This window comes from Micrasema longulum, unplaced genomic scaffold (genome assembly GCF_059751315.1).
Source record: "Micrasema longulum isolate JH-2025_06_02 unplaced genomic scaffold, ASM5975131v1 h1tg001332l, whole genome shotgun sequence".
In the NCBI taxonomy this organism is placed as follows: domain Eukaryota; kingdom Metazoa; phylum Arthropoda; class Insecta; order Trichoptera; family Brachycentridae; genus Micrasema; species Micrasema longulum.
In genome coordinates, this window is record NW_028278518.1 from 1,061 (window position 1) to 15,392 (window position 14,332).

Below are 14,332 nucleotides of genomic sequence, written 5' to 3' on the forward strand. Positions count from 1 at the left end.
ATTCATTTAACGCTTTTGAATCGTCATCAAAAGTTTTGTAGAATTATGAAAATCCATATAATAAGGACGTTATTTCTCATATAATGTAAAAAAAATAGAAAAATAATTGATTAATATATTGCTTTCACTGGCGTATAATGAATAGACACATTATTCCTTAACTAGCTAATTCTACAAGAAAGAGCAAATATTGCTTTGTCCACAACAATTTGTAAAAAGGAGATAACAAATACACATACAAACATTGACGTTAAGAGATATTTATTAAATTTTATTTTATAAGGATATATACTATATAAAAAAGGCATATGCTTAAAAAACATGAAATTGACATGTAATATTTATTTAAAAAGGTGTTTTTACACTAGAATATTTGAAAGTCCCTGGACTGGGACCTGAAAAGTAAAACTGATCATCTTACCTTCGTGTAGCAAAAATGTTTAAAATACGCTGCGATTTGTATACCAATGCAGTGCCTTATGCACAATAAGTGCAGAAAGAGAATGATGGTGATGATGAAATCACTTAAATATATTATTTTTAATCCTTGGCAAAGAAACGGTCATTTTCTGATTTGGGTGGGCATATTAAATTTATTCAAGTTATATTAATGGGAGGTTCAGGTTCAATCACTGGTTTCCAGATTAAAAGAACAGTGTCAAGTATTCTGTTACCTTAGGAACATCTTGAACATTAGCACTCTTAGAACTGTGTAGTTCGATATTTCCCAATCAGTAGCAACCTATGGTATAGTGGGCTGGGGAGGTTGCACTGCGTCTATCATGAACCCCCTAATAAACGTGCAAAAATTAATACTAAGAGTGATGCTACATTGTCCCCCCACTTTCCCATCTGAGACATTGTTCCAATTCATGAAGGTACTGGACATAAGACAATTTTTTAAAATAGAGTCATTGACACATTTCTGGTCATGCGGCTACAGGAGTAGATCTCAGCAGGATGCTCGTACGAGGTTTCCCCGTAATTTGAATTATTTAATTCCAAATACACGTACGACGTTTACTCAAAAGAGTTTCTCTTTTGTGTCCCAAGAGTGTTCAATGTCCTCTATGAACATATTCAGTTCTCCAAAACGAAAGCCATTTTCAGGGGAATTGTACATGTATGGATTTTGTCTAAGGAAAAAGACCATTGCAGGAGACTGCTGCGAGATATTGCATATATTTATATACTATTAAGCGTGTTGTTCAGATGAAAAACATGTTTGTTTATGTAATAATATATCTTTTATTTTGTTTGCTTTTATTTAACTATGTACCTGCTTTCACTTTCCATTATGTTGTATCCCAACTCAATACAGGGCCCTTGGCCTCATAGAGTTTGGGCTACGTTATTTTTATATTTTTTGTAATATGTGTGTATTTGTGTGAATGAATAAATGTATAAAATAAATAAATAAATTGTTAAAAAATGAGTTATAATGAAATCAATTTTTCCATCCATACGTCTACCAATTATCTGCTTATTCATTAAATACGATTCAAAACAGTATATCTGTACATTTAAAAAAAAATAATGTTACGGTGTAATTAGTAATTACGGCATTTTTTTATAGCAAACGTTGATTGCGTGCTTCTAACGCAACTATCATTTCTAAATAAATCTCCGAGACTTTATAATTAAGTTTTTTTTTCTAGCCGAATAGTCTACATGAGTAAATTGTATCATGAATTGTTTCTGGTCAGTGTCAACATCATAATATAACATATACGTTTTTGTTTTACCATCCGAAAAGTACACAGAACAAACAAAAGTTACAAACACATGTCTTTTGTGAGTGACGGTACAATGAAGTGAAAAATGTCCTAGAAAAAAGCTTAAAACTATAATATTCTCTGCATAATCTATACAATAGAAGTTTGTATAAAAAAGCTGTAAAATTAATCGCAGATTTTTATTTTGTAGAACTGATAAAAGTTTCAGACGATGTTTCGGATTTCCCGTAACTTGTTTTTTTTCAGTCGGGGCTCCTAGAATGTTTTTAATGTTTAACAATTTTCCACTATATGAATCAGCTTTAACCAATGACTATTATGCAACAATATAATTTTTATTTTTTCAGCCAAAAACTAACATAAAGAAGAAAAAAAGGGGCATTCTATGTTAGTTACGTAGTTAAAGGTTCAAAAATTGTGAAAATTTTCTCACACACATTGATTTATTTAATGAAATGATCTATTGTTATCCTTTTTACTTTCCTTTTTTATGCTTATTCTTATTTCCGCTTTGTTTATTTTGATATTTTATTTTGTTGTGGCCAGCAGTTCAATTTATTCGATGATTTTCCCTATCAGGAAAGGATAAATTAAATCGACTCATACACATTAATTGCATTCGTTAATTAATATTGTTCGATATCATAATGCAAGGAACAGTCTCCTACAACGAGCGTCTTGAAGATGCGGCGGTGGACCTGGCTTGGACACGTGCTGCGCTTGCTTCGGGAGAACATAAAGCCAAGTTGCCTCATATTTAAACTTGTGGGCTCCCGCCGTCCTGGAAGACTGTCAATGACAATCATTCGACTTTATTCAGTGGCAGCAAGCGAGATTACTAGCTGGCGATAGGGTCTCCTGAGGGCGTCGGGTAGTGTCCACATGCTTCACTTAGGAGCGGAGGATGAAAAGAAGCAGAAGAAAATGTTTTCCATCTCTGTTGTAATCAATCTTATTAGAGAGACAAAGAAGAGCCATCAATGTCAAGGCCTCTTTGCTAGCAAGATGCTTCTTTCAGTGCAGTGCCAAAGTGAAGAAAATCATATTTACATCGTATTTGACGTCCATGTATACAGCGGAACTGTGGAACAATTATACGCAAGCAAGATGGAATAAATTATGGGTCACGTATAATAATTCATACCTACAATTATTCGAACTGCCTAGGTACTGCAGTGCCTCCGAAATGTTTACAGCTGGACGGGTAAACACCTTCGCTGCCCTACTTCGCCAAAGAGCCTGTGGGATCGCCTGAAAAGCTCCAATAACGCGCTTCGCCAAACAACTGCAGGGTGGATTCATTCACCCTTGTCCGAGCGATGGCGGGATATGCTGAGACCACCATAAGTGCTTAAAATATAAAATCTATAAGATTATTTGGTTTTATATATTAGAATTGGCTCTGCACTATGTAGCCATTTTACTGGAATAAAATAAATAAATAGCAATAACTCGCTAGGGGGGAAATCTAGTTCTTGTCTACAAAATTTTTGACGATCTCATAATATTATTAGTTTATGAATGATCCTCTTGTTATTCATCAGTTCTCAACAAAAAGCGAACGATATGACTCACAAATAATTATTTCAATGAAAAACAATGAAGTTTAGTAACACAATCCTCGACACAAGACCTCGCTTTTATGTCTGATAGGGTGAAAAGTAATTTACAATTTAATTAGTGAGAGAAGACCCGCCAAACAAATTCTAAATTCAGAATCTTGCCAAAAACTCTCTCCATCTCATAAAATACGTATATATTGTATACATTTAGGGGCCATTTTGTTTTAGCATTCAGCAAGAACAAATAAATAAAACAAAAATCACTGAATGACAAATTGTTTGATTGTTGACATTTTGACAAATCGAAAATGGTAATTCGAATACTTAGTAAGACAATGCAGTGGCGTAAAGCAAAAATCTCGCTCTGCAGAAAACCATCTTATGCTCGCTATTGCTGTTGTAACTTCCCAGTGCGCAGTGGGCGGAATCTAGTAAATTTATCTACAAACCAACACCTTCTACGTATAATATCGTAACTCACAAATGCGATTTTACTGGAGAAGGATTTGAAGATACTTTTGTGAAGAGATATTTATTTTTTTATTCCGATGAAATTTTGCTTCGTGTAATAGCCACACTGATGGTTAAATGTCAAATTATGTATAAAACTGTTAAAAAAACGGAAAAAAACTAATACGGTTTGGTCCATTCAACTTAATTAAGTGTTGTTATGGAACCAAAGCTCTTTACGCTAGCAGAGGATGTATTTAAAAACCTCAATTGGGAAAATAAGGGTGTAAAGATCGATGGCACGTACTTGAGTCACCTCAGATTCGCAAATGATATAGTGGTCATAAGTAAAGACATGTATGAACTAGGCGAAATGACTATAGAACTACATGAGGCTTCACAAAAAGGATTGGTTTGGAAATGAACAATCATAAAACAAAGATTATGAGTTCAACAGGACGAGATATTTTCATCAAGTGGTTGATGAATATATTTATCTAGGACACAAAGTCCAACTTGGTAAAGATAACCATATAGCGGAGTTACCAAGAAAAATAGGGCTAAATTGGGCTGCTTTCGGCAAACTAAAATATATTTTTAAAATAAAATAAAAAAGTCCCTATATGCTTGAAAGGACAAGTATATGAATCGTGCATACTGCCGGTGACAACATACGGACTAAAAACCATGTCTATAACACAAAAAAGTAGCCAGAAATTAAAATGCACGCAACGATCTATGAAAAGACAGATTCTCGGTGTATGTCTAAGAGACAAAATAAGAAATGAAGAAATAAGACGCCGAACCGGAGTCGTGGATATCATGGATAGTGCAGCGAAATTGAAATGGCAGTGGGCAGGATACTTGGCGAGGCAAAATGATGGCAGGTGGACACCCAGAATAATAAAGTGGAGACCATGAGCAAACAAAAGAAGTGTTGGAAGACCACAAAAAAGATGGGTCGACGACATTGCCTCTATTACCGGTAAAACGTGAATGATGAAAGCGGGTGATAGGAAGGAATGGAGACGTTTGGAAGAGGCCTTTATCCAGCAGTGGAGAGAATAAGGCTGCAGAAGAAGAAGAAGAAGAATATGGAACCAAAGTCATGAGTTGAGTTTGTTTGTTTGTCCGTCAATCTCCGAAATCGGCCTGAAATTTGGACATGTCATTTTAGATGCGATTTCAAGGTTAACGTTGCTATTTTCGAGTAAAATTTGAATCAACATCTACTCGATAAAGACTTAAACTTTATATGGATGCGTATTGCGGCCCCGACATATTTCCCGTAATCAACTGTCATTATTAATAGCAAACATACTTTAATTCACAAATTTATCCCCTAAATTGAGAAAAAATAGTATCTCATGTAAATATGTTGATATGAAGAAAGTTTTTAAGCAACATAATACACGTATCGGGACAATAAATGCCAAAAACCAATGTCAATCATGGGAAAATATTCGAAATCAATTACCTGTAAAAACTGACTCCTTTAACACCTTTCATACCTTTCATGCTTCTACTGCTGCAACCAAACATACTGCAATTCACCATAGTCGATTTTTATTTATTATAACGTAAATAATCAAGTTATTTGCGAGTAAAGCTAAGCACAGCTACAAAAGCATCCGATAGAACCGTTATGCCTATGTTGTCAAACAAAACAAAATGGCCGCCAATTTGTTGCTAACCAACATCGCTTGTGTTCTATGAAACATGGTGATAGGGCTTCTCTATAGGTTGACGCATTATTACCCTGAGGTTTATAATAATTTTTATAAAAGAACTTTAACTTAAACTTCAAACTCTATTAAGTTGTATTTAAATTGTATATACCTTTTTCTTTTAACATGTAAAAGGCACAAAGTACCGTTTATTTGAATAAAAATAAATCCTTTTTTTATTACCACACACACATTTTTACTACATAATGTCTTTCTGGATAAATGGCTAAGGAGGCAATCCATTTTATTCACATAAACTTGAATAGATACTCGTAATATAACTTATTTGGCTCAAACTACCAATAGTAAGGTAATTAAGCTTTCCATTAGGAACCAGACAAATGAAAACTATAGGTTGGTACAACACATCAACACCTTTTTGTAATTACCTATTCATTAATTCAATGCCGTATTTGTAACAAGCTTGCCTCGGGCCAGTCTCGCCTTTCACCTGTTCCTCGTAAATACCCACAAGCCCATATAAGTTCATGTAAATAGCAAAAAATACATACAAAACCCGTAACATGTCTCGAGAAATACATTTCTCTGGAGTAAAGGGTTGTTTTCGTCTGAAAGAAGATGAAATTCACCGCATACGGTACAAGACCCAACTACCGCGCTGTTAAAAATTATTATTTTATTCCAGAAAATGGCTTAATAATTGAGAGCTAATTCTACTGCAGTGAATTTGTTTTTGTAAAGAATAATTGTATCGAATGTCGACTTACCGTAGTTTTGTTGCACGGTTGCGTGTATGAAATGAAAAGATTCCGATTAACATATTTATTTATAGTTTTATTTAACTTAATTGACTATAACTATCATCATCATCACCATTCCCTTTCCGCATCCAATGGTGCATAAAGTATTGCATTGGTACACCATTCGCAGCGAATCTTGATATTTTTTATCACATGAAGGTAAGGTGATTAGTCTTACGCTTTAAGTACCAGTCCAGGGACTATGAAATATTCTAGTGTGAAAAAACCCTTTTTAATAAATACTTCATATCAACTGAGTTGATCGGGTTGTGGTCCTGTGGCTAGTGTTTCGGACTCATGGACCGAAGGTCCGCGGTTCGAATCCCACTCTACCCCAACTCGATTCCATTTTCTAATAGTGAGTTATTTACAACTCGTTGAAAATGGCCCTCAAAATTAAATATTTGGGTAAATCATAAGAATGTAAATATTTCTTTTAAAAAAAAAAAAAAAAAAAACATGTCGGGAATCAAACCCGAGATCTCTTGCATGGTAGGCAAACGCTCTGACCATTAAATTACGAAACTGACTTTAACTATACACTAAAGATATAGAAAACATTATCAAAGAATATGGATTGTGGTCGCACTGCTTTGCGGATGTTCACAAATTTTATTTTTATTTACGCAAACCAGGCAGACAAGTGTGCTTATTATTTTTATTGATGGTGCATTTAGAAAATAAGAGACTGGAAAGCTGAAAACAGACTAACACTAAACCCATCTAAAATGGGACAACTATCGATGGCTTCAGCAAGACGACAGAATTCGATTCCGGATACAGCACTACCCTGTGTGAGAAGTACCGCTTTACCCACCGTTAAACTACTGGGAGTCTCCTTTAATTCTGACTTCTCTCTTGACGCTCAAATAAATAGAATGATGAGTTTTTGCTTCTACCCGCTGAGACAAATTAAATGAACATCCAAAAAATTGCCAGTTGATGCCGCCCGTCAATTAATAAATGCGTCTGTAGTGTCTAGAGTCGATTATTATAGTAGTGTCTACGCAGGTCTACTAATGAACCAAATGACTCACTATCCATCTGAATTAAATGCCCCAGCGAGACTTATTTCCGGAATCTCTAAGTTCAGTTATATCACTCGACTTCGGGAATTGCACTGGCTGCGTTTTGCACAAAGGGTGGAATACGCACTCTGTTGGCTCATGTATAAGTCACTGCACAACTCTGCTCCGGAATATCTCAGGAAACCTACGCATTCCAGATGAACTAGCAGGCAGGTGTCTTACACATAGATCAGCTACGTCTATGGCGAGAAGAAAAGTTATTATACCTCTACACAAACAGCGCTCTAAATTTGATGAACACGCATTTGCAGTCGCAGGCCCTATGGCATGGAATGCTCTCCCAGCAGAAGTGCGAAGCTGTGAGAGTGAAGTGATGTTTCGGAAAAAAACTAAAACCTACTTGTTCTCTTAGTCATTCGAATAAATCCGTAGCATGTGATAGCTACATAAATTGTTTCACTTAAATTACAAATATACATTTTTCAATTAAATTTATTTATCCATAGAAACGCGCCTTTAAGGCATTAAATTACTAAAATGACGGTTTATAAATTCTCCATAGTCTTCATAATAATGTGACGAAATAAAATACGATAAAATGAAAAGCGAAAAATACTGGTTGAACCTAATTGTAATAATTGAAATTAATTTATGTTAAATGTTATCAGTAATTTACAACGCTGTTTCGAAGACAATGCGAATCAATGCTAGGCGGATAGTCTAAATTTAGTATTTCATTCATTGGTGACGTGTTGCCTGACATTTGGAGTTGCAATTGCCCATACTACTATATAACACAATAAAAATCATTTGACAATTTCATAGAACAATACATAAGTAACTATTTTAACACAATACGAGTAATGTTAAATAACATTTCTTAGGAAAAGACAATAATCAATGAAAGAAAAATTTGAATTTTTTTTTCAGAAGACTCAAAAAATCCAACAATTGTGTGTTTTTAACTCAAAAATTCAGTTTTTGAAATTTCTTAGTTATAGCATTAGCCCACGATATTTACAATGATAATAATGAAAATCACAGTTTATAAATAAAAATTACAATTTCTTTATCTGCTACATGTTCGGGTAATAGATTTCTTTGGATTATGTCTAGTTTATCTAACTAAGTACAACCTGTTTTAATTATAATATATTTTTTTTACTTTCTTTTAAATTTTCGTAATTTTCTTATTTTTTCCTCATTCTTTCGCAAAATAAAACTCTTATAAATTTTTAATCTTAAGTATAATGTTAAAAACGAGATTACTTCTTTGTGTATTGTTTATTTATTACATTATTATCAATATCGATAATATGTAGTCGTAAATGTTCTCACATAATTTGAAACCATATATTTTTTTATTAAATGTTTTTACATCACATGATTATTTGTTGAGTTTTGACCAAAAAATGAGAATATTTTAATTAACAAATTACCATTCACATCCGCACACCGCACCTAAGGACGTTGTATAAGATGCTATCCTCGCACAGAAAAATTGCTCTTTGCAGAACAAGTTGCTAAAGAGCTCTCTGTAATCTAGTAGCCTTAGCATTAATGTGCAGAAAGAACATTGGTAATTCAGAAACATGTTTTTATTAGATTGAGGAATAAAGGAATGTGCGTTCTTCACTGACTGGGATTAAATTGTTCGGACCTTATTAATCGGACCTTATCGTCAAAATAATAACAAAGCCAGTTAAAATCCATAAATTTATATTTGATTCAACAGTGAAATTCTTTTTTACATATTCTTTACTCAAGCTGCACATACAAATAAAATTTAGTTTTCTTTGTTTAGAAACAAAGTATAGATAGCACGATATCACGTACCCTACCGTGTGCGCTAAAACACATGTATGTAATCTTGGGTGGGCCATCTGACGCTAATTGAAAATGATACGCACCGCCTCTACTCTCTCCTAGACGGCCATAATATTTTCCCCCACACAGAATTCTCATTGTTTTTTTTTCACATCACATATTACTCAGTGAAGGTTCGTGAGAAACGCAGATAAAAATGAGAAGGAAATCTTTTTGAAATAATAATGTTTAGTAAAGTAATAGAATAAAAATTTTATTAAAATAAATCAAATCAGCTGTGTGTTTAACTATTAAAAGACTGTGGTAAATTATCATTTTACGCGCGGTGATGTAACATCGTGTTACCATAAGCAAAAGACGGAATATTTTAAAGCTCAGACATATGAGAAAAAAAACATGGGGACATACAGTTGAATAATTATTTTTTCATAATTTATAAAAAAAACTTACTATTAAGACATGTAACAGCAAAAAAAAAATTAATCATAAATTCACTACTCACAATTCACGCGTGCGTCCCCCATCACTGTCAACAACCGACTGAATTTGTTTCACATAACACCGGCTACGGCAGCTACAGAACAGCGTCTCTGTCTTCCTTGTTATATTTATTTATTTTTATTTGGGGAAAAAACCAACAGTTTTTACATATATTGTATACAAAAAATAAGAATACATATGAACGAAAATTGTGAAAACGGTCAATTAAAATTTTCCACAGTGGTCTAAGCTATTGATTGAGTACATTATCGGTATCAAAATAAAAGCAATTAGCAAGTGATAGGCACTTAGAAGTTGCAAATAAAATAAAAATACGTATACTTATAAATAGTTATAAAAATAAATTAAACAGAAACAAGATAAATTTAAAGAATAAGAAAAGAAAAAAGTTTTATGAAAATAATGTAAAAGGTACAAAAATATAATAATGAACATACGAATACATACATAATTGCCGACATCGTAAAACTAAACGCGTGTACTGTCTATAAGATATATGTTATATCTTTGTGCTCTCTCTAATACTTGCTGTGTTTGCGGATGTGATTTTTCGGGTAACAAAGTTAAATATTTTTTGCTTTCAAATCCAGCATAGTTATCCAAGTTTTACTTTCCAAATCGAGTGTGAAAATGTCCAATGAAGATTGTAAAAAATACAACTTCATAACTTAAAAAAATAAGAGAGATATATCAAGTCTTGTATCGTTCTGGATCCCTTGAGGTGATTTTCACAAAAATGGCGCTAAATAAATTATCCAAACATTATTATTATTATTATTATTATTATTGTTGATCTGTTCCACGTATCTGAAGGGGTTTTTCGGAGCAGGATTCTCCTATTATTTTGACAAGAATATCTTTGTCTTTTTATAAAATGTTCGTCTTAAATTCTAGCTTGTAATGTATGTATCAATTTAAATCAATAAATTTAAATGAATTGATTTGAATCTGTCTTTCCATGGATCGTTCCGTGCATTTTAGTTTCTGACTACTTTTCTGTGCCACAAACATAGTTTATAGTCCGTACGTCATCACTGGCAATATACGTGGTTTATAGATTTGTCATTTTAAGCATCGTGGGACTTATTATCAACGTTTTGAATTTGTCTAAATTTTTGTAGACTAGGAATGGATTCAACTGGAGAAAGAAATAAAAAAGTATTGGCATCTGACAAGTTATGCCAATACTTCTATATTCCCTTCTCTAAAATGTTCTTCATCTCTATTGTAGTATGTTAATAGCGGGACTTGTTTATTTTCAAAAATGTACTTTAGCTTACCAAAAGCAGCCAAACTTACCCCTTTTCTTCCTGGCAACTAGGTCGTATTAATAACTACTATTGATACAATGTTTTAAGTTTGTCGAAATGTTGGTAGACGGGCTGGATTTTTTCCACAGGGAGTGATTTAGATCTAAAATTGGGCAACAGAGAGGGGAAATATTTTTTAGAAGGAAATGCGGAAGTCTAAGCATTTACTAAAATTATGACCTATCATTGGCTGGTTGAAGTGGCCACTTTACACACTGTATAAAATTCACCATTGTGCCTATGTTTAAACTTCCACATTTCCTCAACTCTTCCATCTGTTAACTTTTGTGAAGAAAAACTAAAACAGAATGAATTATTAATGAATACTTATTTTCAATATTAATGATTAGAATCGTAAAAATCGACTCAAAATATCTTAACATATTAAAATGACTCGCCGTTTTAAGTCTCGCAAAAACTCGAAAACGACTTGACAAATTAACGTACGGTTTATTGCATATTTTCTTCTTAAAATTACAAAATCGGTTGGCCTTTGAGGTGCGGAAAACGGGACAACGAAACGTCGATTTTGTCTATTCTAAGGCATCGCAAGACAATGACAGGAAAACAATGTTTGAAAAAAATAATAAAGTATACGTACATATTTAATTCGGAGTAAATACAGTAAATGATGAAACTTTCGATTGTGTTAATTTAATATATATATACACGAGTATTCACTCAAATCTAGCAATAGCAAAGCATTTCCAGGTCAAGCTCTCATATTATATATTAAATGTTTTTCTCAAATTGTGAAAATAACCTTTTAACGCGACACCAATCATTTTGACAATCATGGTGACAGGGATAATGAAATCAATTGAATTCAAATAAAGTCGAGGTTTATGAAATTGTAATTTCAAAAGAGTAACTAGTATATTGCCAAAAAAAGGTTTTTAGTACAAAAGAAACTGATTCTCTTTCACATTGCTTTCATAAACAAATTATCTCGATACGCTGCAATTCGAGAATCTTTGCAGCGTCTTATGCACTATTTTATACGGGTAATACGAAAAAGGCAAATAAAAAAATACCGATCTTTTCACTTAATATCTAGTCTGCCACATTCCTTTATCGAATGTGGTCGAAGCGAGAGCGAATAACTTCCCCTATATCTTCTCACCCTCCACTAGTCCTTCCCGAATTCCGCCCAGAATATAAAGACCTGTTGCTGCCCCTCCACACCCACCCCACACCTTCTGCCGCGCGACCCTCCCACGCTGTTTACGCCTACACGTTAATGTGGGAACTATTTCTATCTATTCATTATTTTATTAGCGTGCGAATAAAACAAGCCTAGCACATGAAATAATATGGCTACATGATAAATAGTATATTGGGATTTCTGTCAACGAATTCGAGATAAGGAGACTCGACTATGCACTAATTGCCAGCTAGCACTTTTGCCTCCTAATACGTCCCGCGTCACTGAGTTCCGCCAAATAAACCCGAAAGATCGTATATAGAAATTAACTAGGGTATAGGGTTGAGTTGTGGTCTTATGGCTAGTGTCGCGGTCTCTCGAATCTGAGGCCCGAGATTCGAACCCCGCTGTAGCACAACTCGATTTCCATTTTTTAATAGTTAGTTATTTAAAATAGTTTGAAAATGACCCCCAAATTTAAAATATTAGAGTAAATCGTAAAAACGGAAATATTCCTATAAAAAAAACGCTGAGCTATATTAATATGGTCTTGGATTAGCATGGAAGGAGCAAATAGAAACATTATTTAAAAAAAAAAACTTCATTAAAATTAAAAATAAATGCATACTGCAAATAAATCATATTTTCGTAATGTCAGCATATGTTAATTTGATTTTTCTTTTATTTTTCTTTTCTTTTATTTTCTTTGTATGTAAATAATATATGTATGGAAAAATAAACCAAAAAAAAATAATTTTTTTTTAAACATTAATAAAAAAATAACTCTAAAACCGGAATTTTTCTAAGAAATTTGAGCGTTTATCAAATAAAATCTTGTACGATTCTGTTATTCAAAGTATTGTCCATCGGAAGTTACAACATTTTTTCATCTTTCTGGCAATTTGTGGATGCCATCCCAAAAAACCGGTCATCTTTTGAATCCAAGAACGAATCGGGAAAATTTTTTATGCCTTGGACTGAAGTGAAGCGTATTCCGGAAAGTGCATTCTGCATCGACCGAAACAAATGGAAGTCAAAAGGCGGGAACCAAGTCTGGACTATATTGCGGGTGGGACAAAATTTCCCTCCGCTATTTTCCAAATAGTTTTTATCGGGTTGAGCAACATGTGGCCGTACATTGTCAGGTTCCAAAGTCATTGTCTCGTGTCTGGTCACCCATTCTGGTCGTTTTTCGCCCAAGCAAATCAAACACTGTTGACTGATTTTGACAGCTTATGAATTGAGCTTCAAAATGACATTTATGTCAATGATTTTCTACAGCGCATACACAAGTGTCGACATCTAGTGTCAAATTCCGGTTTTCAATTTATGTACCCAATACGTTTTTTAACTCCTGATTGATGTTCTAAAATAATCATCCTAAATATTTACATATTATATTGGTACATGCATAATCGTAATCATTATATATGTGTGTGTATGTGACTGCCTATTCTTATTCTCAGAGGTAGGGGTCAGTGCCATTCAAGCTCCCGACGTCACTGCGACCTGTGAATATCTATTGTGACAGATCTATGTGAATATATACAAATATATTGTTTTTTTTTCTTTTTTTTTTTACATATTTTTAAATTTGGATTTTAGGCCGGAGCGTTCTTAACAATCTAAACAATTTTTACATCGATGGATAAGGTGGTTGATAGGTTTCCTCATTAAGGTTTAAAAAAAACAGATGTTTCTTTGTTAACCATTGTTCAATAAGTCCACTTATATTCACTACACACTTTCGCATACATGCAATACTCACACACCCATACACAAATACACACACCCTCACACACCCTAAATATATATACTCACCCTTACTAACATGTACAATAATAAAACGGATACACTATTTTTTTGTGACTAAAACTAGTACTTATTATTATGCCATAAAAAAAGTAATGTAACTGAGACACATATAATGTATTTATTTCTACCGACATATTGTAACCATTGTATAAATTTCATAATGTGTTTTGTTTTCATGATAAAATAAAAGAAAAAATAAAATAAAATAAAAAACTCATTCAACGACAATAATCATCACCACAATACCCCTGTCTGTTCCTGATGGTGCATAGGGCACATAATTTTTACACTAAATGCAGCGTATGTCGATCATATCATACGAAAGATAAGGTGATCAGCCTTAAATACAATAAAACTGGAATAAACTATAATTAAACCTTACATTACAAAACCAGAAATACAATGTAATTAAAAAATATTCGATTATACACATCATTATACAAATTGCCTCAAAACAGTTTTTTTATAAAT

At 33.3% G+C, this 14,332-nt stretch overlaps 1 protein-coding gene across 1 annotated transcript in view; it reads left to right on the plus strand.

Annotated features, from left to right (window-relative positions):
- Nucleotides 1-2,383: 2,383 nt before the first annotated feature.
- The window catches only part of LOC148275850 (regulating synaptic membrane exocytosis protein 2-like), a 65,534-nt gene continuing 53,585 nt past the window's right edge, over nucleotides 2,384-14,332 (plus strand). Inside the window, exon 1 of the mRNA XM_088235118.1 lies at nucleotides 2,384-2,447. Within this exon, the coding sequence (XP_088091244.1) occupies nucleotides 2,384-2,447 (64 nt within the window). The remainder of the gene's footprint in view (nucleotides 2,448-14,332) is intronic.